The 25,379-nt window shown below is 40.3% G+C and overlaps 2 protein-coding genes across 11 annotated transcripts in view; both read right to left on the bottom strand.

The window, feature by feature from the left end:
• The window catches only part of DIP2C (disco interacting protein 2 homolog C), a 513,143-nt gene that overhangs the window by 257,507 nt on the left and 230,257 nt on the right, over positions 1-25,379 (bottom strand). The gene's annotated exons all lie outside the window — the stretch shown is intronic.
• LOC119851603 (40S ribosomal protein S15a-like) lies at positions 2,117-2,584 on the bottom strand (the record flags this gene model as incomplete). Its single annotated transcript, XM_038391697.2, has 1 exon — positions 2,117-2,584. A coding segment is annotated over one exon (375 nt), but the record flags the coding sequence as incomplete, so codon positions are not given.

Below are 25,379 nucleotides of genomic sequence, written 5' to 3'. Positions count from 1 at the left end.
ATTGCTGTATTCATCTCTCTTTGACGTGTATAGCAAATCACCTGTGAATGGTGGAAAAACAGGCAATTGTCTTATGATAATCTGTGTGAATAATTAACAATGATTCTTAAGAAATGAGGGTCTATTGTTCCCTGAGGGACTCCAACCTGTCAAAGAAGGCTTGAAATTGTATAAAAGATGTTTGGGTCACAATCCTTTTTATCTCAGATCTGCTTATGCTTCATCAGGAGAAGTTTGAGTCACCAGATTGAGATCCCAGTTATGCTAGTACGCCCTTAACATGATATTGGACATTGGACTATAACCTATGGGCTAAATTCGAAAAGAACTCTTTTAGAACTCTTTGCAACTACAAAGCTCACCATCTCTGCTATGAAATCTGAACCTCAAGAATTGAACTCATGTCTATATGTATATTGATCTTCATCAGTAACCATCATTCTTGACATGGGTAACTAGGTGGAGGCCTGAGGGTGGGTTACTTTAAGGGAACTGTGTTGTTGGTTTCTGAGCAACCAGTGAGGTAATAAAGAAGCTGTTTTGTGCTGGCTTGGTAAATCTAAGTATTGAAATATCCACCATCCATGGAGTTTGTCTGCCCCATTCTTTGCAGTTCACCCTAATTGAGTAACCTCAGCTGGCTCCCCCCAGGACCCCGGTCACAATAGGCATTGAAAGAAAGAAAGAAAGAAAGAAAGAAAGAAAGAAAGAAAGAAAGAAAGAAAGAAAGAAAGAAAGAAAGATGTGGTTTGCAGCCTTCAGTCCTGATACAGTTGAGATAGTAATGGAATTCATTTTTCCTCACTGATTTGAGGAAAGCCAGTCATTAGGGCCGATGGAAGTTTTGTTGTGGGATATGGCCCATACTCTCAGTACAAGAGGTGGGTGGCTTACAAATTTCTGTGACTCCTTGATTGGCCATGTGGCTCTTGAGCGTCTCAGTTTCATTTGCTGAGATGGGAGGTCATGTATATGTATAGGAGAGAGAAGAACTTGCAGGAATGTCCTAAGTGCTGCCACCCAGACATTTGCGTTTAGATGTTGTTAGGCCAGTCCCTCATCTTCCTTTTTAATCAGTGCATGCCTGTTTTCCCTCTGCTGCCCTGGGGCAATAAGAGTTAATTATTTGTGAAGATGAAGACAAAACTGGCAAAATGCAAGCTGCTTCTATTTACGCCGAAGGAGTCCAGCAACAATAAGGAGAGCGTTCTGAAAATCTGGCAACAACAAAAAGGCCTGTATATGCTCAGGAAAAAAAAAAAGAAAAGAATTATCTGGTATAAAGCTCACCAAATGCTTAGAGCTGTAGGGTGAAAATATTCTCTAACGAAAACAAAAGATAAACTTTTTTAAATCCTGTGTTCGCACTGATAAAAACCAGGTGCTGGTATAGTAAACATTATGACCCCTAGAAGTAGGAACAGAAATATTGTCAATTGAAATTATGATGTTTCATTAAATCATACAAGGTGTTTAATTTTCCACAACTACTGGATTTTGTTTTTTGCCATCTCACTTAGTCATCTGAAAACCCTGTAGCCTTGAAAGGAGACATATAACAGTATAATAATGTCTTTAATACTTTATCATATTTCAAAAATAGATTAGAAAATGGCCCTAATACATAGAATTTCTTTAAAGAGCAGCTTCTTCCAATGTGACTGGCAAGTGGCATGGGCAGCATTTCAAATCTCTCTCCAATTAGTCACCTGATTAGATTATTTATAGGAGAAAGTAGCAATGTAATTCTATCTACCCTCTTTATTGAGTTAACACTCATTCAGGTAGATTGTGAGCACAGTAGCAACAGCGAACAATGAGAGCAGCAGTAATCTCTTCACATACTCTGGTTATGTGTCAGTGTAACTGAAGTCCAAATATGGCATTCAAATCATCATTTTAAGAGAATCATGTTATTGTCCCTTTCAGTCGGAGGTTGGAAACACGGATATTTTATCTAGGACAAAAGGAAAATCAGTAAGTGCTGAAGACTTCAAAGTCCACATCTCAGAGGGAATTTTACTTTTGTTTTGTAGCTTTTGCAAACAGTTCTGCTCTTCCAAATGTGCAATGCCTCCAAACACCATGCTGGGCTGTTGATGGATAGAAGGTACACTGGTACTTTTTCAAACACAGTTTTTACCTTTGACTGTCTAGTACATTTTTTTTTCCGTTTGAACAAGTTATTAGTATGCCTGTTTTACAAGTATTAGAAAAAGAATCCAAGGATTTTGCCTCCTGTGTGTTTTTGCCTTGCTTCCTCGTTGTCCATGCCGCCAGCGGAAGGTGTCAGCACTATGTACCCAAACTGATGTGAAGGCAAAAGGTTGTTCTGCCACTTTTCCAGGTCCTTCAACTGAATATCAAATCTGGGACTGATCACACCACACTTATTCAGTCTGCCTGTGAGATTAACAACTTTCCCAGCTCTGTGATCGTCAATGATCTCAAATTCACCAATGTAACCATGCTTCATCATCACAATTAAAAATCGGACGATTACTTTAGAGCATGGTCTAATGAGAACTTGAAGCATTCCATGTTTCTCTGCATTGTTGATGCTCTTAAGGGCATCGGCCAGAACTTAAAGTGACAATTTCAAGTGTTGCCTTTTCCTCTAGCTTCCATGGAAATATATCTTAATGTGCCAATTTGCTTCCCGCAATTTGCCAATTTGACATCAATATTTACCTTCCAAATGAATCTATTATAGGAGACACAGAAAATCAATCTACACTCAAATATCTGAATTTCTCCATAGTAAGGCATATTCAGTCAGATCAATGATTTTGAGACAAACCTAGGCATCAGGATGAGCTAATTATTTAATCTGATTTAACAGTGAAGACATTCTGCTAGACATTCTGCTAACAAGTCTAGTTAAGATCACTGGAAAAAAAACAGTTAATTTGGCTTCGTGAAACAGATTTGGAATTAACCTATTCTATGCAGTTTTTGTTTAGCAGTTTCTGAATATGTAACCCAAGGATAAAAAAGGGCATGCTTTTGTTTTAGTGCCTCAAAGCAAAGAATACTTAATGTACGTCTGCGCAGCAAAGCCATTTGAAAAGAACCACCATCCTCTATAGCTGGGATGAAGGTTATAAGTTTACATGCTATTCTACTTGTTCAGAGTTTTGCCAATCCCAATATAAAGAATCAAAGTGGCAAACACTCTTGTTTTTGTTGCCTTCACATTTGAGAGCTACAGTTAATGGAATATGGAAACACATACAGAAGAGAAGGCGATTTCACACCAGTAGCAAATGGAAGAGTTTGAACTTAAGTTTGTAGTGTTAATCCCCTCTATGGGGTTTCTGACATCCTACAGGCAATCCACACTGTTTGTGTTTATGCCTTTTCTGTCTTTGCAGAAATAGAAAGTCATTAAATATGCCCAAGTGGGAAATGAACAGCAGTAAACAGAGGAGAAGAAGAAGAAGAAGAAGAAGAAAATTAAAAGCACTAAAATACTGATTAAACAGAAAAATGGAAATAAATCTATGTTCATTAATATTTATCTATAGTAATTCATTTAAAGTGATTGTTTCTACAATGAACATTATCAAAAATTAGCTGAAATGAAACCACCTAAATTAAAACATTCAATTAAGGGAAATACCTTAGAAAACAGTCAAAACAGAGACACCGATATATCAGCTACCAGTGAAGCGAAGTTCTTCCTTCTCTAAAGTTTTATTCAGAAGACAGGCATTGCTTGTGAGTGATAGCGACATTATCTTTTAAATTGGTTCATCAAACATACAACAGACTTACTCTCTAGTGAAGATGATCCATGAAAACCTCAAAGAACATCCATATATGTTTAAAGTAATACATGCATCAGGGACTAACAAGTATGAAATTAATAAACATTCTATACTGGAATAAAAGTGTGGCAGTGAACCAAACGTGAACTGTCAAATAAAAATATTATGAGTGAAATTCTGGCCCTATCTAAATCAATAGCAAAACTCTCAGTGACATAAGAAAGGCCATACTGGGTCAGACCAAAGGTCCATCCAGCCCAGTATCCTGTGTACCGACAGTGGCCAATCCCAGGTGCCCCAGAGGGAGAGAACCTAACAGTGATCTCTCTCCTGCCACCCATCTCTACCCTCTTAAAAACAGAGGTTAGTGACACCATTACTTACCCATCCTGGCTAATAGTCATTAATGGACTTAACCTCCATGAATTTATCCAGTTCTCTTTTAAACCCGGTTATAGTCCTACCCTTCACAACCTCCTCAAGCAAGGAGTTCCACAGGTTGACTGTGAGTGAGTGAAGAAGAACTTCCTTTTATTTGTTTTAAACCTGCTACCCATTAATTTCATTTGGTGGCCCCTAGTTCTTATATTATGGGAAGAAGTAAATAACTTTTCTTTATCCACTTTCTTCACACTACTCATGATTTTATAGACCTCTATCATATCCCCCCTTAGTCTCCTCTTTTCCAAACTGAAAAGTCCCAACCTCTTTAATCTCTCCTCATATGGGACCTGTTCCAAACCCCTAATCATTTTAGCTCTGATCTATACTAGGCATAGAGGTCGAATTTAGCAGTGTTAAATCGATTTAACCCTGCACCCGTCCACATGACGAAGCCCTTTTTTTCGACTTAAAGGGCTCTTAAAATCGATTTCCTTACTCCACCCCTGACAAGGGAATTAGCGTTGAAATCGGTTTTGCTGGGTCAATTTTGAGGTACTGTGGATGCAATTAGACGGTATTGGCCTCCAGGAAGCTATCCCAGAGTGCTCCATTGTGACTGCTCTGGATAGCACTCTCAACTCAGATGCACTGACCAGGTAGACAGGAAAAGGCCCGCGAACTTTTGAATTTCAATTTCCTGTTTGATCAGTGTGGCAAGCTGCAGGTCACCATGCAGAGCTCATCAGCAGAGGTGACCATGATAGAGTCCCAGAATCGCAAAAGAGCTCCAGCATGGACCGAACGGGAGGTACGGGATTTGATCGCTGTATGGGGAGAGGAATCCATGCTATTAGAACTACGTTCCAGTTTTCGAAATGCCAAAACATTTGTGAAAATCTCCCAGGGCATGAAGGACGGAGGCCATAACAGGGACCCGAACCAGTGCCGCGTGAAACTTAAGGAGCTGAGGCAAGCCTACCAGAAAACCAGAGAGGCCAACGGCCACTCCAGTTCAGAGCCCCAAACATGCCGCTTCTAGGATGAGCTGCATGCCATTTTAGGGGGTTCAGCCACCACTACCCCAGCCGTGTTGTTTGACTCCTTCAATGGAGATGGAGGTAACACAGAAGCAGGTTTTGGGGACGAGGAAAATGATGATGAGGAGGTTGTAGATAGCTCACAGCAAACAAGCGGAGAAACCGGTTTTCCTGACAGCCAGGAACTGTTTCTCACCCTGGACCTGGAGCCAGTACCCCCCAAACCCACCCAAGACTGCCTCCCGGACCTGCCACGTGGAGAAGGGACCTCTGGTGAGTGTACCTTTTAAAATACTAAACAAGGTTTAAAAGCCAGCATGTTTAATGATTAATTTTCCCTGGCATTCCTGGCTCTCCTGAATATACTCCCAAAGCCTTTGGAAAAAGTTTCTGGGGGAGGGCAGCCTTATTCCATCCACCATAGTAGGACACTTTACCACTCCAGGCCAGTAACACGTACTCAGGAATCATTGTGGAACAAAGCATTGCAATGTATGTTTGCTGGCATTCAAACAACATCCGTTCTTTATCTCTCTGTGTTATCCTCAGGAGAGTGATATCATTCATGGTCACCTGGTTGAAACAGGGTGCTTTTCTTAAGGGGACATTCAGAGGTTGCTCGTTCCTGCTGGGCTGTTTGCCTATGGCTGAACAGAAATGTTCCCCGCTGTTAGTCACGCGGTGGGGGGAGGCAAAATGCGACCTTGTAATGAAAGCACATGTGCTATATATGTAACGTTAACAGCAAGATTCAGAGTAGCAGCCGTGTTAGTCTGTATTCGCAAAAAGAAAAGGAGTACTTGTGGCACCTTAGAGACTAACAAATTTATTAGAGCATAAGCTTTCGTGAGCTAGCTGTAGCTCACGAAAGCTTATGCTCTAATAAATTTGTTAGTCTCTAAGGTGCCACAAGTACTCCTTTTCTTTTTGTTAACAGCAAGGTTTACCATGAAAGAGTGTACCCATTGTTTTATAAAATGTGTCTTTTTAAATACCACTGTCCCTTTTTTTTCCTCCACCAGGTGCATGTGTTTCAAGGATCACAGGATCTTCTCCTTCCCAGAGGCTAGCGAAGATTAGAAGTTGAAAAAAACACACTCGTGATGAAATGTTCTCTGAGCTCATGCTGTTCTCCCACACTGACAGAGCACAGACGAATGCATGGAGACAGACAATGTCAGAGTGCAGAAAAGCACAAAACGACCGGGAGGAGAGGTGGCGGGCTGTAGAGAGGGCTGAGGTTGAAAGGTGGTGGCAGCATGATGAGAGGAGGCAGGATTCAATGCTGAGACTGCTGGAGGATCAAACTAATATGCTCCAGCGTATGGTTGAGCTGCAGGAAAGCAGCAGGAGCACAGACCGCCACTACAGCCACTGTGTAACCAACGGCCCTCCTCCCCAAGTTCCATAGCCTCCTCACCCAGATGCCCAAGAACGCGGTGGGGGGGGGGGCTCCGGCCACCCAGCCACTTTACCCCAGAGAATTGGCCAAGTAACAGAAGGCTGGCATTCAATAAGTTTTGAAGTTTTAAACTTTTAAAGTGCTGTGTGGCATTGTCCTTCCCTCCTCCACCATCCCTCCTGGGCTACCTTAGTAATTATCCCCCTATTTGTGTGATGAATTAATAAAGAATGTATGAATGTGAAGCAACAATGACTTTATTGCCTCTGCAAGCGGTGATTGAAGTGAGGTGTGGAGGGTGGTTAGCTTACGGGGAAGTAGAGTGAACCAAGGGGCGGGGGGTTTCATCAAGGAGAAATAAACAGAACTTTCACACCGTAGCCTCGCCAGTCATTAAACTGGTTTTCAAAGCTTCTCTGATGTGCACCGCACCCTCCTGTGCTCTTCTAACTGCCCTGGTGTCTGGCTGTGTGTAACCAGCAGCCAGGCAATTTGCCTCAACCTCCCACCCCGCCATAAACGTGTCCCCCTTACTCTCACAGATATTGTGGAGCGCAAAGCAAGCAGTACTAACAGTGGGAATATTGGTTTCGCTGAGGTCTAATCAAGTCAGTAAACTGCACCAGCACACTTTTAAATGTCCAAATGCACATTCTACCACCATTCTGCACTTGCTCAGCCTGTAGTTGAACAGCTCCTGACTACTCTCCAGGCTGCCTATGTATGGTTTCATGAGCCATGGCATTAAGGGGTAGGCTGGGTCCCCAAGGATAACTATAGGCATTTCAACATCCCCAACGGTTATTTTCTGGTCTGGAAAGAAAGTCCCTTCCTGCAGCTTTTGAAACAGACCAGAGTTCCTGAAGATGCGAGCGTCATGTACCTTTCCCAGCCAGCCCACGTTGATGTTGGTGAAACGTTACTTGTGATCCACCAGTGCTTGCAGTTTATGAAAAGTACCCCTTGCGGTTTATGTACTTTCTGGCTTGGTGCTCCGGTGCCAAGATAGCGATATGGATTCTGTCTATGGCCCCACCACAGTTAGGGAATCCCATTGCAGCAAAGCCATCCACTATGACTGCACATTTCCCACGGTCACTACCCTTGATATCAGCAGATCTTTGATTGTGTTGGCTACTTGCATCACAGCAGCCCCCACAGTAGATTTGCCCACTCCAAATTGATTCCCGACTGACCGGTAGCTGTCTGGCATTGCAAGCTTCCACAGGGCTATTGCCACTCGCTTCTCAACTGTGAGGGCTGCTCTCATCTTGGTATTCTTGTGCCTCAGGGCAGGGGAAAGCAAGTCACAAAGTTCCATGAAAGTGCCCTTACGCATGCGAAAGTTTCGCAGCCACTGGGAATCGTCCCAGACCTGCAACACTATGCAGTCCCACCAGTCTGTGCTTGTTTCCCAAGCCCAGAATCAGCGTTCCACCGCATGAGCCTGCCCCATTAGCACCATGATGCCCACATTGCCAGGGCATGTGCTTTGAGAGAAGTCTGTATCCATGTCCTCACCACTCTCATAACTGCGCTGACGTCGCCTACTCACCCGGTTTCGCTTTGCCAGGTTCTGGTGCTGCATATACTGCTGGATAATGCGTGTGGTGTTTAACGTGCTCCTAATTGCAAAAGTGATCTGAGCGGGCTCCATGCTTGCCATGGTATAGCGTCTGCACAGAAAAAAGGCGCGAGTCGATTGTCTGCTGTTGCCCTGACGGAGGGAAGGACGATTTACAACATGGCTTATAGGGTTGGCTTACAGGGAATTAAAATCAACAAAGGGGTGGCTTTGCGAGAAACTGAATGGCTGCCTCAAGGATAGAACTCAAAACTGGGTTTAGCAGGCCGTTGATTTCACAGAGGGAGGGAGGGAGAGAGGGAGATAGGAGAAAATGAATACAAAACAAATCTGGTCTATTTCTTGTTTTGAGCCACTTCATCTATCTTTATACATCTTGCTGGCAGCAGACTGTGCAGTACAACCGCTAGCCATCGTCACCTCCTGGGTGCTCGGCAGAAGACGGTGCAGTGTGACTACTGGCCATCGTCTTCTGCTAGCTGCAGATTAAAAGACAGTGCACTGCTGGTACGACTCAATCGCATGAGACGAAACAAGGGAAATGACCTGGCTGAGTCACTCCCATGTTTGCCCAGGCGCCCGGTTAAAAGAGCACCCAGGACTACGTCGACAACGGCTACCAGTTATACTGCACTGTCTGATGCCAAAAGGCAATAAACTGCTGCTGTGTAGCAATGCAGTACCATGTCTGCCAGCACCCAGGAGACATAAGGTGACGGTTAGCTGAGCGGGCTCCATGCTTGCCGTGGTATGGCGTCTGCACAGGTAACTCACAAAAAAAGGTGCAAAATGATTGTCTGCCCTTGCTTTTACAGAGGGAGGGAACAGGGGCCTGACGATATGTACCCAGAACCACCCGCAACAATGTTTTAGCCCCATCAGGCACTGGGATTTCTACCCAGAATTCAAATGAGCGGTGGAGACTGCGGGAACTGTGGGATAGCTACTCACAGTGCAAAGCTCCGGAAGTCGACGGTTGCCTCAGTACCGTGGACACACTCCGCCAACTACATGCACTTAGAGCATTTGTGTGGGGACATACACACTCGACTGTATAAAAACGCTTTTTACAAAACCGACTTCTATAAATTCGACCTAATTTCGTAGTGTAGACATACCCTTAGTTGCCCTTTTCTGAACCCTTTCCAATGACAGTATATCTTGACTTCACTACAGCCAAGATTTCTCCTTGTATCATTTGCAGTACTTTACCCTTTTATGGCCTGATTTTCAGTCAGATAGATCATTCTTCAATTCTGGTCCTGAACTATTGCGTAGTGTTAACCTGTGCTGTTAATCAGCACCTTTGTTACACTGTAAAGGTGGCCACAGCAGTGCACTGGTAAATTTGTAAAGCATTTTTTAATACAGTGTTTAGATATACATTGGAGCCAAACCCTGCGGCCCGTTTAAGTTTGCTTTAGACTGTACGGGAAACACAAAGCAGTTTTAAAGCCTGCAGTGACCAACTCAGGAGTCCTCTTGAGTGGAGGACTCCCCCAACAGCACAGAGATGGAATAGCTGCTCTATGTCACCATTTGCAGACTACAGAGTCACAGGTGTGGCTGAGAGAATGGTGGTGTGGCCAAAATGTCCTCAGTCCCTGGCTGTTGCAAGAGTTCCTTGGGAGTTGCTGCAGACCACAGAGTCACAGGTGTGGCTGACAGAATGGGGGTGTGGCCAAAATGTCCTCAGTCCCTGGCTGTTGCAGGAGTTCCTTGGGGATTGCTGCAGCCAGGTACAATATGGAGCAGCAGTGTGATTTTGATAATTTTCCAATAAAATCTTTTTTTGTCTTCCTCAAAAGCCCACCCATTCCCATCCATGGTGACAGATTATTCAGTACATCTCGTTCCCAAATTCTGTTTGGGATGACTCATGTATTTTTGTCCTCCCCAACTCTGCACAAATTGTTTTGGGAGCAGGCCATCTCCTCTTTAAGCAGACCCTTTGCAAAATCATGTGCATAACCATTATTGGACCTTGTTTCCTCCTATTGTCTCCCAACCTGCAGGGCTGAGAATAAAATCTGGATATGTTAGCAAGGCAAATGTAAATCGTTTGCTGTACTCCAGCAATACAATTTATTCCTACAAGAATTACCTAAAGGTTAAAAACTGTAATGCCAAACTGCACATATACTCAGCTATAGCTACCCATCTCAATTACCAAATCAATCTCTTAACTTCATGAATTAGAAAAGAACATTTCATTAAATAGGTTTACTGGATGCAATTAGCAGTTTATCTGCTAGTGAGCAGCTAATTCTTAATCATGTAACTATGCAAAATGCCATAGAAAAGGTAAAAATTAAGCAATCCAATTAGTTTATAAAGCAGATCGTTTAATGCAGGATCTTTTTTAATATTCACTTGTAGGGAATTAGAATTATAAACAAAACCTATGAAAACTGGAAAAAAGTGTAATGCATGGCAATTTAACGACACATGAATGTGCAAAAGGATGTAATGGAGCTTACCACTTTAGGGGGTTTTGTTCCATTGTTGGTATATGCACATAACTATCAATCAGACTTCAAATTACATAAATGAACATATATAGTGGAGTGGGATAAATAGTTTTTGAAGACAGAGGGGGCTTTTGTTTGTTTTCATTTTATATTTTTCTTCTGAAAAAATGGATCACAAGTTACACTATGTATATTTTGTTTGTAAATACAACTTAAATATAGGCAGGTCTGAGCATTAAATAGATTAACAGTATTAAAAGAAAGCTATAAGCATCATCTAAAGAGGAAGTGTTGAAGAAAATAGTCAACTGAAACATAATAAAGTCACGTTTCAGAGTTGCAGCCGTGTTAGTCTGTATTCGCAAAAAGAAAAGGAGTTCATGTGGCAACTTAGAGACTAACAAATTTGAGCATAAGCTTTCGTGAGCTACAGCTCACTTCATCGGATGCATTCAGTGGAAAATACGTGGGGAGATTTATATACACACACAGAGAAGGTGAAACAATGGGTTTTATCATACACACTGTAAGGAGAGTCATCACTTAAGATAAGCTATTACATTATATTTATATTATTATATTTATATTACATTTATATTATTATAAAGTCAGGCATTATTTCATCCTGCACAGACAACGATAAACATCTACCATCAATAAAGAGAACTCCAGGGACCTACTAACATTGTACTGATGGAAAATTAATGGGCCATATATAGACCTCTCAACTGTAAAGGCTAAGACATCAATGCAAAATGTCTTCATTCTACAAACAAGACAGATCATGCAAACTCAATCACGTCGCAGTACAAGCTTTGGCAGATAGACCTTTGTGGGATTTTTTTTTTATATGCATGAAATGTTTTAACCAAGATGTTGCAGGTACTTTTCCCTGAAATGCCATGAGACCAAATATTTGACAACATGCAGAAAATTATACTTTCCCAAAAAGAACAGGAATGTAAACCATTGTGTATAAAGGAAGAGGAATAACTTCTGATCAGAGATTACACAAAACAAAAAAAACACACATAAAAATCAATCCCAGCCGTTTATAAACTTTTAAGTAAAACTTCCATTCTGTAGCATGGGATGGCCTCTTTCTCCTCAGCCTTTCAGGACATGCATGCAGAATCCAGGCAATATAGTGACCCAGCATCCCAGGAGTAGTGGGCTGGGTGGTGAGTCATTATATTGCCTGGGTGCTCGACCTTGCTAAGCATGCCCAGCATCATTCCTTGAATGCAAGAGGGCGTGGCCAGATGTCTAAGGAACATAGAGCCCCCAGCACCACCCACAATCCTACTGGAACCTGGGTACATACTGATCACTTCCAACCCAGATAGAAAAAGCACTGGGGCGGCAGGGAGAAATGGGAGAGTGGGAAGAGGAAACAGACATTTACCAATACATTTTCTATATTTACAAAATAACTATCTAGCCATAGGAAATATCAGAACATCTGTTGGTAAGGGTTAACTTTATAATGGTGACCACCGGAATATGGGAATACATTATGAAGCTAGTTTTTTTTTACATCGCTATCTGAAATGCCATTCATCATCTTCCATGTAATTAACAGTAAATCAATACCAGAAACTAATTTATCACTGGTAGAAAGATGTCCTTTTCTTTTGACTGATTGACATGCACCAACAAGTTAAATTATGTCAAATTATCTGAAGTCAGTGGCCATTTGCACTAGTCCAACAAAGGTCATGAAGTCAGAATCCATTTCCATTCTCTGCCAGGTAAAATCCAGTAATGACTAACAGAGTTAGACACAAATTAACTTTTGCTAAAAACATAAAGGGTATTCAGAAATTTTTAAAAAAACTTGCTTTATTAGTACAGGGGTTTTTAAAATGCTTTCCATCTACAAAGTCTACAGGTCTGGTTTTAGTGTCACTTACACCAGTTGTACATTGGTGAAATTCCCTTTACCTCCAAGGGATTACTTCTGATTTAGGCCTGTGCCTACACTAAAAAGTTAGGTCAACCCAGCTACATTACTCACAGGTGTGAAAAAGCCACACCCCTGAGAGACGTAGTGTAGCCAACCTAACTCCCGGTGTAGACCGTGTTAGGTCGACAGAAGAATTCTACAAAAAGAAAAGGAGGACTTGTGGCACCTTAGAGACTAACAAATTTATTAGAACATAAGCTTTTGTGAGCTACAGCTCACTTCATTGGATGCATGCAGTGGAAAATACAGTGGGAAGATTTATATACACAGAGAACATGAAACAATGGGTATTACCATACACACTGTAATGACAGTGATCAGGTAAGGTGAGCTATTACCAGCAGGAGAGCGGGAGGGGGCGGGGGGAGCCTTTTGTAGTAATAATCAAGGTGGGCCATTTAGGAGAATTACCTACTCTGACAGGAGACACCCTCTCAACCGGCGGGTGTAGACAGTGTCTGCACAAAGCGCTACAGTGGCACAGCTGCAACACTACATCTATGCCACTGTAGCATTTCAAGTGTAGACAAGCCCTTCCTCTGGTGTAAATTAGAGGAGAATCAGACATAAGTTAGGACAAATTTGTTAAGCATTCAAAAGATAGGAAATGACAAAGCTAAATGCCCCAGTTTTCTCTTCCTTTTGAACTGCTTCAGTTTAGTCATCTTTGGGTTGTGCCTCTCATGCCACCCTGTGCATTGGCATAAGGGGTAAGTGGTGTGACCTGAGCATCCCTACGCCCAGCAATCCCAGGCTGCCCTAGCACTCCCTGAGCCGGTCACTGCCAACATAAAACAAAACTTCCTTTGGCCGCTCTTATCTGTGCAAGCCTGATGCTTAGCTGTCCCAGGTCTTTTGCAGCCCTCTTTTGACTTACGCCAAGGGATACTCAGCTGAAGTTAAAGAGCAGGGCTGAAGTTGTCAGTGTAACCTTAACTCTGCTCCTAAGTATGCTTCAAATACAGCCTTCAATTACATGATCTCATATTATTTCTCAAATAATACAACGTACAGGTTTTTCCACCATTTTATATATTTGTATTTTAAAACAGAGGAGGTGATTTTTTGCTGGTGAGTATCCCACCTGGTACAGGCTGCTTTCACGGGAGGAGAACAAGAACCAAATATTCCAGCAATTATTCACACTCACAGCCTTTTGTTCTCATAGGAGAATTTAGCTACTCATGTCTGTTAAACTACACACATCACAGCCCAAATCACATCAAAGAGATTGCTATATTACACAGAAAATAGCTTTTTGATATAAGATGTGGAAACTCCAACAAGAGGATGGTCCAAACTTCTTAGCTATACCAACTTAAAGGAACTAACAGAGAATGTCAGAACAGAAGGGAAACTTGGAGCAAGTGATCACAAAGTGTATATTTTCCTGGAAATCGTCAGTTCAAATGTAGTTTTTATATTTAATTAATTAATTAAAATACTCATTCCATTACTCTTTTTTAAAAGCATAAGATCTTGAACTGAAGAATCTTGGCATATTAAAACACATTAACACGGAAGTGTTGTAAATAAAACTGAAACACCTTGTGTTACAGTTTCATTATCTAGAAGACTCTGCCTGCAAGGAAAAAATCTATCACCTTGATTTTGCAAGTAATTGTGTCTGCTGTTCTGAGCTTACACTGAGGAACACCTAAGGAAAAATGATTTTGTGGTCAAAGTCTTGGTTACACTATCTCACAATTGTAATTGTATATTTTGCATGAACAACAATACAGTCAATAATGGAAGGAGATTTGTACAATTCCATATATTAATCACTTTCCTTTTCCAGTTCACTTCAATACATTGTACTGAAATACGTTTAATGTGTATTATCTTGTATTTGGACTCCGATCATGATGATCAGTTCACATCTTAGTTTGCCAGTGTTTTTACAAATGTTAAAGTTTTTCAGTTATCTGCTTGGGCTGTGAGTTGCTTGCCATATTTTTTCTTTTTTTTTTTTTTTTCTTTTTGGCAGTGTAGTTTTTGATATTAAAAAATTGAGCCCCAGCTGTTTGTCAAAAACAAAAGTGGAAAGTAAAAGGTTTCTTCTCTGCTTGATGCACAGGGAGTTCCATATATAAATCAAGGGGTATTTCAGAGGCTAATCACAGGGGCCATGCCTGCAGGAAAATAGTTTGCACATGGGTGGAGGATGCTAGGCCCTACACTCAAAAATACAAAATTTCTGCAGCTTAAAATGAACTTGTGGATATTCAGCTAGGAACAGCCAAAAGGATAAGAGGATGTCAGATGGAAAGAAAGAATAATGAACAGATAGAAGAGAAGGCAGATGTCCAAGGGGAAAAAGGAAGTTACAGAAAAGAATCATAGAACCACAGAATTACACAAATGAAATGGGAGTAGGTGGTTGACTCTGGGGAGGAGATACTGTAGAATAGAAGAATGCAAAAAGATCAAGTGAAAAAAATACAGTGGCTGGTAACTCTGATACAAAGAAAGCACTAGCTTTTTGGGTAGGAGGGGTTTAAAATCCAGCCGTCACACATAGTAACTGTATCAGCTGGTAGTTTTTCAGATCTTCCGTTTCCCTGGTTTTAGGATGGTGTGACCTTTGCCTGTTGCCATCCCTTTGATGTTTGGTCAGAGCATGCATGCTGGTAAAGAAGCACGTCAGCCAGTCATGGCCATGCTGACATAGGTTTTTCAGAATTCTGGAAAGATGTGTCTGAGCCTGCAGCCTTCCAGGTTGGTGAGTTTTATGGCCTTTTCCACTTCTTCTCTAGCGAATGGATTTGATAGATTTGATGTCTGAGCGATGTAAGTTAAACAACCTGAGCGGTGTGGACAAGCAGAAGCCCTGACTTCTTCCTCCGACATAGAATCATAGGACTGGAAGGGACCTCAAGAGATCATCTAGTCCAGTTCCCTGCACTGATGGCAGGACTAATTATCTAGACCATCCCTGACAGGTGTTTGTCTAATCTGCTCTTTAAAATCCCGAATGATGGAGATTCCACAACCTTCTTAGGCTATTTATTCCAGTACTTAACCTCCCTGGCAGTTAGGAAGTTTTTCCTAACGTCCAACCTAAACCTTGCTTGCTACAATTTAAGCCCATTGCTTCTCATCCTATCCTCACAGGTTAAGAGAAACAATTTGTCTCCCTCCTCCTTGTAACAACCTTTTAGGTACTTGAAAACTGTTATGTCCTCCCTCAGTCTTCCTTTTCCAAACCAAACAAAGCCAACTTTTTCAATCTTCCCTCACAGTCATGTTTTCTAGATCTTTAATAATTTTTGTTGTTCTTCTCTGGATTTTCTCCAATTTGTCCACATCCTTCCTGAATGTGGCACCCAGAACTGGACACAGTACTCCAGTTGAACCTAATCAGCACAGAGTAGAGTGGAAGAATTACTTCTTGTGTTTTGCTTACAGCACTCCTGCTAATACATCCCAGAATGATGTTCACCCTGTTTTTGCAACAGCGTTACACTGTTGACTCGTATTTAGCTTGTGGTCCACTATGACCCCCAGATCCCTTTCTGCAGTACTCCTTCCTAGGCAGTTATTTCCCATTTTGTATGTGTGCAACTGATTGTGCCTTCCTAAATGGAGTATTTTGCATTTGTCATTATTGACTTTCATCCTATTTACTTCAGACCATTTCTCCAGGTTTGTCCAGATCATTTTGAATTTTAATCCTATCCTCCAACACTTGCAACCCCTCCCAGCTTGGTATCATCCACAAACTTTATAAGTGTGTACTCTATAACATTATCTATATCAATATGAAGATACTGAACAGAATCGGACCCAGAACTGATCCTTGTGGGACCCCATTCGTTACTTCCTTCCAGCATGACTCATAGCCAGGACTCATGTCCGTATCTGAATCATCAGTCAACAATTTGCAATGTAGTGAAACTTTACATAGTAACTCAGCTAAATACAGCATAAAATATTGGGCAGTATTTAATTCTATCTAGAGAATATGTTTTCAATTATACAGGTAAATCCACTAAACACACTGTTAACCACAACAATAGCAGATAGTCAAAATATTTTAATGTATATTTCAATATATACTGAAGATTGATGAACTCTCATTAAAAAAAGAATGAAAGAAGGTTTGTTCACTTCTTAGCGATGTTGCAGGAGATACAGACAGACTTCCTAGCCTAAGGCTTAAACAGAGGTTGCTTGTATATCCCCGAGACTGTTCACTAGATAAGTATATACTCTGTGACACTTCATTGCCTTCCCTTAGTACTTTGGATTTGGTCATCTCATTTCCCCAGTGCATTATCAATGATCTTTTTGGTTCTGATCACAGCCAGCCTAATTACCTTTAAAATGACTAGTAATATGGTACAGGATGGAACTGCCTTGAAAAGACGCCAACACGTAGGTTGTGTCCAAAACACTTCATTTAAAAAGATTGTTCCATGCATTTTAAATTAAACTGGATTTAATCAAAATGCCATACAGCTATTCACCTCATGACTGATCATAGTCATGTTCTTGGTCTTTATTCTTTCAAAGAAAAAAAGTAAACAATTTCTATCCATGAAAAAGGGATAGCATTCTGGGAAACTGAGGGAAAAGAGTACCCACAATGGCATAATGCACTTAAATTGTGGAGTTGCAAAAGAACTTTTTGTGTCTTCATGCACGTGCGTCATACACACACATGCTACACAGACTTCAATAAACATATTTATAAAATTCAAATTTAAAAGTGATTCTCTGAAACAACTCCAAGTACACATATGTCTCTTTATAAACATAAGACATTAAGCAGTATTCCGTGCTACTTACTAAGTGCTGAAAGAACATAAAATCAGCCCAAGCCAAAGTAGTAACACGGTAATTAACATGGATTATAATCTATCCAAAATGCTAATAAATTACAGCTTGTGGATTTCAAAAGTCATATCCTTATTTTCATGACTAAATTATAATGTTGATTTAGGTTCTTTGTGAAAAAAACACTCTCAAGGAAAACTGGCCGTTTCTGATGCTGAATGCTTGCTTCTGTATTAAAAAAAAACCCATTATAATCAGGGTCTGAGTTATTTTTAAGTTTTGCAAACATGATCTACAGTAACAGATGAACTATGACTGGAGTCCAAGGACTAAATGCTCACTACAGCAAGCAGTCAATTTACTCAATTAAGAAATGCTTGAAATTATGTCAGTGGCAGCGATCCACTAAAAATCTTTCAGTTGGTCAATAACGGGGTGAGCACATATGCTCTGTACTTCAGGGGAATCCCTAGTTACCTCTTTAGAGCAGTTTTTCAGTTCCAGGCTGGAAAAGAAGCAGAGAATATGGTCCCAAATGCAGAAAATTATCTGAGGAAATTACTGTGAAAGTAAGTTTATTAGAAGAGGAACCGTGAGATGTGCATACAAAATGAGCTGCCAGAGCCCAGCTGAGAGTTCTGTGAGAGTATCCACATATTTTCTCCCTTAAAGATTCAGAAATACATTCGATCAGTGTTTCTTTTTGATATCAGGGACCAGCTTGATGCCTTCCTAAACTATGTCAGGGACATCTAAGGGACCAGTGCCAGTCCATGGACCGGTCATAGAGAAACATAGAGAAACATTAACCAATGTTAAAAAAGTACTTTTTTTTTAATTTAAATAGCTCAACAAAATATTTAAGTACCAAAAGCATCTCTCTTGCTCTTGTATTCTACAATTCTTAGTTTTCCTATCTCCCTGCCACTTTAATTTGTCATTCCTTGCTCTCTTTTGTCCAGTTTAGAAAATGATGATGCAAGGTGCTGAGTGCCCTTAGCCCATTTAGGTTATGTCTACACGTCAACCTAAGCCCAGGCTCTGACTCAGGTTTCAGCACAAGCCACCTTTCTGTTCACATACAAATCAGTCTGTCTCAGGTCAGCAAGCACTCCGGTCTCAGATCACAGGACTCTGCTAGGGGGATTGGTCAGAGCCCAAGTTCCATTATGATTTGGGCCCAAGCCCTGTCATTCTGCAGTGTGGAAGCAGGTTAAACCACACACCCGAGTCAGGAGGTCTGCACAGAACACAGTTGTGCCTTAACACAGTTGTGAGACCTGGGTCCAGCAATTGTTAACCCAAAGCATCCATAAGCCCAAGTTCCACAGACCCAGGCTTCATGTCCAGTGTAGACTACCCTTACAGAACAGCTCTGGAAGCAACTTAACACCAACTACCCCCAGTAGAAAAACAGGCAGAGAGACAGTACTCTCTATACAGCTTTCAGCTGAAGCAGCTGGAAATTTAATTTAGGAAATAAAAAGAGAAAAATAGTTTAAATAGGTGTTTGATGGCTGTACTCTAAAGCCAAGCCTACAAGGCTCACAAAACCACAGTCCATGCAGTTGTACTAAAATACCAAATCAGTTACAGTCTTGGTCAACATAAGAGACAGAGAGGGGAGAAGATGTGTGGGAAGGCAAAGGTTACTTTGGAGTGTTTTAAAAGTAACAGGCATGTACTTCAAGATAGTTATTCTGAGAAGAGGCAACATGCCCTACCCCAGCATGCTCTGGCCCCAATGCAGCAAGATACTTAAGGCCGTGCCTAACTTTAAGCACATAGTAGTTCCGTTAAATACAATTTACCAGCTTGGCTAGCAGACATGTTCAATCTCTATTGATAACAATTAAGGGCATGTCTACACTACACTATGATGCCGACTTACAGCCACCACAGTAGCCACCACCTCTTTCTGTTGGTGGTGCTCATCTTCACCACCAGCGCTTCTGCCGACTGAAGAAAGGTAGTTCGGGAGGAAGGTGCAGCTCCCCATGAGGAGTCCAGCTGTCCCCTGGACTTCTCGCCTCCCCATTCCCTTCCGGGAATGGGGGCCAACTGCCCAAGCTTCTCACCTCCCCGCCAGGAGCAAGACACAGCAGCCCAGCCTTCTCAGCTTCCTTAGCAGGGAGCCAGGCAGACACAGCCCGGCTGGGAGCGGGGAGCCAGGGGAATTCAGGATCTAGCCGCCCAGCTCTTGCCCAGCCATTTCAGGGCTCCAGCCAATGCAAGTAACGCAGTGTCTATCAGAGACACTCTGTTGCCCTAACTGCACCGACATAAGCCCTACGCCTCCCGGGAAGGTGGAGTTATGATGTTGGTGTCGTAGGGCACTGACATCAGCGGGACAAGGCTGTAGTGTGTACAGTGACATAATTAGGTTGGCGTAAGCGCCTTACGCAGGCCTAACTCTGTAATGTAGACCAGGCCTCAGTATAATAGGACTATTCACATGCTTAAAACGAGGAATTTGCATAAGTGCTTTGCTGAATGTGGGCCTATGTCCCTTCTCATCAAGTAATCAAACTACTGTACTCCTTTAACTCATAGGTGTTTTGCAGAATCAAATAAGCTCTTTGCTATTGACTATTATGACTCACTATTCTGTTACTAAAAATATCTCAACATACTTTCAAATGCCGAAAATTTATGAAAAATTCAATGCAGTTCTCACTGTTTCAGATAACTGCTGTCAACTGAGGCTGAATATATCTGCCAGCCAAATTGATAGTACATTATCAACGCACCACAGAAAATGTTCTTGCTTGTTGCTAGGGATGGTACTCTATTGTGCAGCATTACTTTGCCTCATGTGATTAGATATGACATGTCAGAACATTTAAAGGTGTTAGAAACTAATATATTTCTCCCATATCAAGTAGAAGTTTAGCAGGTTGGCTTATCTGCTGTAAAACTTAGTTACATATTCATTTTTTTTACACCTTGGCCCAATCTCTGCTCCTGTGTCTGATTATACCCATTTCTCCCATTTTTCTCAGGAGCACGTGCCTCTCTAAGACAGAGATAAATAGAGCCAAATTAGATTTAGACTGACATGCTATGTGGCTACATTGATATAGAATGTTAAATTCCAGGTCTAGTTATAAAAACTTCACATTCCTAGTTAACCTACTGCAGCAAACAGCCTTTTTTTTTTCCTCCGAGAAGAGGCTACATTTAAACAATTAATTTTTCTGTTAAAAATAAAACTCCTCAAAAGAAACTCTGATAATTAGATTTCTTATAAGATCCCATCATCCGCCTTTCACTGTTCCTGGGATGGGGTGAAATATAAAATCAGAGCATACTAGTATACTGATTATGTCAGCCCTACACAACTACTGCACTGAAGACCGTTTGCAGACAGTTGCATATTTTATGCCAATTCAAATGTCTTCTACATCAGGGACCTTTTTCTACCATTTTGAACTAATCTGCAATATGCTGACCAAAGCTTTTTTGAGGTGTTTGGGGAGATGAGAGGCTGAGTGCTAAAGGGCAGGAAAGTGGTCAAGTTAGGGTATCCTACTGACATCATTACTGAGAGCAAGTATTATATTTTATTAATGAGAAGTTGTTTGTATGATATTTATTTTTTGCAACTGCACATTTTAATTTCTGTAAAAATTGCCTAAGGGATAGGAGTTTAAATTAAATTAATATCTATTTGACATACTGGGCTATTTATATACCAGGCTAATACTGCTGTTTGAGAATAGGTACATGCTTTATTCAAGAAATAACTTGAATTAATTTACATTTTCTTCAGACTTCATTTTTAAGCACGTTTATTTGACAGCTAGTGACAATTCTTCATGTGGCAAATTGTGGAAAGTTTTTAGAGTTCAGTTTTGCAAATACTCAGGCACTTCATTATGCCGCTTAGATGAAGAACATTACTCAAATGCAGAAGTGCTTGCAGGACTGGGTCCGTAAATGGTTTAGGTTTTTTAATCAATTAGCCATGAGGAACCCACCTCCACTTCTGATGGCAAAGGATGGCAGGCACAATGTTGAACTTCAGCAGTCTGACAACAGATGGAGTCATTCTTTTTTCCACTTCAGTGGATTTGTGCTCATGAATGCTGAAATAATTAAAGCTTCATTACAGCATGTTCATTATAATCCCATTACACAAGAAAATATAAAATTCTACTGAGAAAATTTGATCTGATCTGAAGCTTGTCATATTAAAATTCCACCCTGGGACATTATGTATTTTAATAATGTCCAACAAATACATAAATAATACTTATGCATTTCTACTTGCACTAAAAATAGTCACAACATCCTCACAAAAGTGCTACATATAGTTAAAATACAAGCAAGCTCAACACATACTTACGTATATCTGTCTATAATATGGTTTGACTGCCTCACAATCTTTAAAGCGCTTATCCTCATCGCACCCCTGTGAGATAGTACTTCCCTATCAGCCCCATTTTACAGCTAGAGAACTGAGACCTAGAGTGTTTTTTATAAGGTATGTAGGTACTTAGTGGGATTAGCCAAGTGCCTAGGCATCTAACTCCCATTGATCACAGTGTGAAGTAGGTGTCCAGATGATTTTGTAAATCCCATTATAAATGACTTGTCCAAGGTCACAAAGGAATCAACATGCATCCTAAAACCACAGATTAATCTTTCCACTTCTACTTCTAAAAATATTCTTCTACTCCACACACATTTTGAGAAAATGTACAGAACTCTAACACAATTTACTGTGCCCTACAATGATATTTCATTAGATACATTCAGTACACATCCAGTTAACAATGCATGTGAGGTTCATTATAGAACAGAACAACAGGGGCAGGTAGGTTCAAGAGGCGATGTAAATTGAGTGAGGTGATAGTTAAATTGGTACAACCCCCTACTATGGATGCCCTTATATAGCTTTAAATGGACCAGATTCAAACCAATCAAGTTAAAGCAGTACAAAAACTGTGTCAGCAACTCCTAACATCACTCACTATTTCAGTAAAATATCACATCCCTAACTGAAATAACTGAAACAGTACACAACTGTGTGTAGGTCAGGCCTGTGTTCATTTCCATATTTTTTAGCCTGTGGAGCTTTTAAGTTATGCATTTTTTGTAAAGAAAATGTTATTCTGTGAATTTGGGCAAGGGTGGAGGTAGCTGGAGTCCACTGAAAGCAGGAGTCCACTGTTAGCTCTTTTTAATTAAGTCTTTTGTTAGTGACTATGAGCCAACATTGTAAAACCTGGGTGGCCTGATTTTCTCAGGTGCTGAACATCTACTGATTTCAGTGGGACTTGCTCAACACATCTGAAAATCAGGCCATTTACTTTTGGTTAGATAAATATAGATTTAGGTGCCTAATTCTAGGCAACGAGATTTCAAGATTTTGGCTATAAAATAATAATACATTTAAAGAAAAATGTGCTTTGTTCTTTTCAAACTATGAAAATGCACAAAATCTCTAATAGGCTTAATTTTGGAAACTTTTATTTTGTTTTCCTTAGTTGCTTTTGAAAAAATTACCAAAATGCTGACAAATGTATAAAGCAAAAATAATAGATAGTAATAATAAAATAATAATAATAAAAAAAAACAGAGGAGAAAAATTGACCTAAACTTTTTCAGTTATAATAATCATAGGTTTTACTTGGATTAATAGTATGTAAAAAGATGTCAGACCAAATGTGATTTTTAAGTTGATACTGGTTCTTTCAATACCTACACACAAATGACTATTTTAATGGTTCTCCAAAGTATGGAAGATATTTTACTGTGTGTATGTACTGCAACATCTAGGTACAATGAGGTCTATTGAGAACAGAATATCTCTTTTAGCATTCTTTTTCCTAGCTTAATTCTAGCCTTAACATTATTTGTAAATAATTTGTGGTATATTAAATGATACACATAAGCCCCCAATACTGTCACAAAGAATATTTATCAGCATAAATTCCAGAGCGAGGTTCTCAAAATTAGAACCAATGAATCAGAAATGGTACTAAATTTACATTAAATAATGTCTAACAAAGCAAATTACCAGGAAAAAAAACAGTGCTCTCCTTACAACGAATTCAGTACAGTAGTAATAAGCATTCCTCACCATTCCTCAAGCAAGTCCTTTGCATGCTTAGAATCTTAGTTTTAAAGGCATTTGCAACAATTAACGGAAAACTAAGTTCATACAGACCACATAACTGTCCCTTTGTAGGGCACATGATGCATATTCCAATGTTCTCAGATATTAAATAAGGGCTCTGGCCAGTGTATCTGATGTGACAGAGTGAAATGACGCATTAAGTATTCATCTGTTCATGTTACAAGACTCTTTTTGATAAAATAACCTTAAAATTAACTGAGAATTTACCATTTGAATGGAAAGGAAGTCAATGATCTTGGGGGGGAAATGAATGCACGTGGTTTCATACACTAAAATTTGCTCTATATTTGTTAAAAAATGTTGAACATACAGTAGACAAAATAAGCATACTACTGCTGCTGATGTAAGTTTTGACAAAGAATATTACGATAAGGCTTTTACAAATCAATAAAGAGGCAAGAGACAGTCATCTCATGACAGTCATCATTCACTTTGTAGCTGGTAATGAAAACACATCTGATTTTAATTAAAATAGTGACCTTCATCAAAGCTTGCTAACTCAGTTCTGAGTCTTCTCCTGCTCCAAACATTTCAAACCCACCTCCAATCAAGCTGCAGTCTGAGCATTCTCAGGGTAAGGAGAAAATTATTGGTTTAAAACATTGACAGACAACATACGATGACAATGGACAGATGTCACCCATGCATGTTTGGTATAATCCATAATTGCCTGGTAGCAAAGCATTAAGGAAATAATGCTTCTAGAAATGCTCTAAATAGCTGCAAAATGATTTTTGTTTTAGAAAATATATCAAGTTAAATTTACAATGCTAATTTACATCAGCTTTGCTAATGCTAACTGAAATATAACATACAAACGGAACTGCCAGTACATGAGTTCACCACAGCCAGTGCCGAAGTGTTACTAAGGCATTTATCTACATAACTCTAGTGAACAACAAATTGGTTTTGGCTTTTCCTTCCACATGCCAAAATTATCTGAATCTAAATTTCACAAACTGCTGATTAGATCCAATGTATTTTGGGTGTGCTCTGCAAATGATTTAGAATTCCTTAATAAACAAACTTATTTAATTGGGACCTCTTGCAAGTCACAGCACAAATCAGCCCATTATAGCTAACTAATTCATACAGTACATCATATTCCACTAAAGCCAGCTGACAAATGAGTTTTCCTCTGCTGTTTGCTTGAGGTTATTTCCCTGCCAGCCTCTACATTTTCTTAGAAAATGAGAAATTAGAGCTGAAAAAGACCTATTAGGTCAGCTAAGCCTATCCCTTTGCTGATACAGGACTGCTCCCTATGGTACATGTATTAGTTCATTACCCAGTTTAGTTTTAAATGTGCCAATCAATGGGCCTTCTGCCATTGTGCTTCCATGTCAATACTCATTTATGACAGGTTTCAGAGTAGCAGCCGTGTTAGTCTGTATTCGCAAAAAGAAAAGGAGTACTTGTGGCACCTTAGAGACTAACAAATTTATTGATCAGGTGGTTCCGCAGTTTCTTTGAGAGTGTGTGGCACAAGCTGTCGCACAGATACAGACAGACATCATCTTCCTCTCCAAATGCAAACAGATGGACATCATACCGAAAGGACTGAAGGTAAAAAATCCATTACAATCTACATACCACACCGACTGTGCTGACAGCTTGTGCCACACACTCTCAAAGAAACTGCGGAACCACCTGATCAATAAATTTGTTAGTCTCTAAGGTGCCACAAGTACTCCTTTTCTTTTTGCGAATACTCATTTAATAATAATAATAAAAAATGAAATGCCAAGTTGAAACAGTAAACGCTATTTGTGCATGTGCACTAGAGTTATAAAATGTAATTTATTTGTATGTCTGCTATTCTTTTCAGATATAAAAAAGC

The sequence above is a fragment of the Dermochelys coriacea genome, chromosome 2, assembly GCF_009764565.3.
Source record: "Dermochelys coriacea isolate rDerCor1 chromosome 2, rDerCor1.pri.v4, whole genome shotgun sequence".
Taxonomy (NCBI): domain Eukaryota; kingdom Metazoa; phylum Chordata; order Testudines; family Dermochelyidae; genus Dermochelys; species Dermochelys coriacea.
Note: the sequence above shows the minus strand (reverse complement) of the source record. Positions and strands in the feature narration are given on the sequence as shown.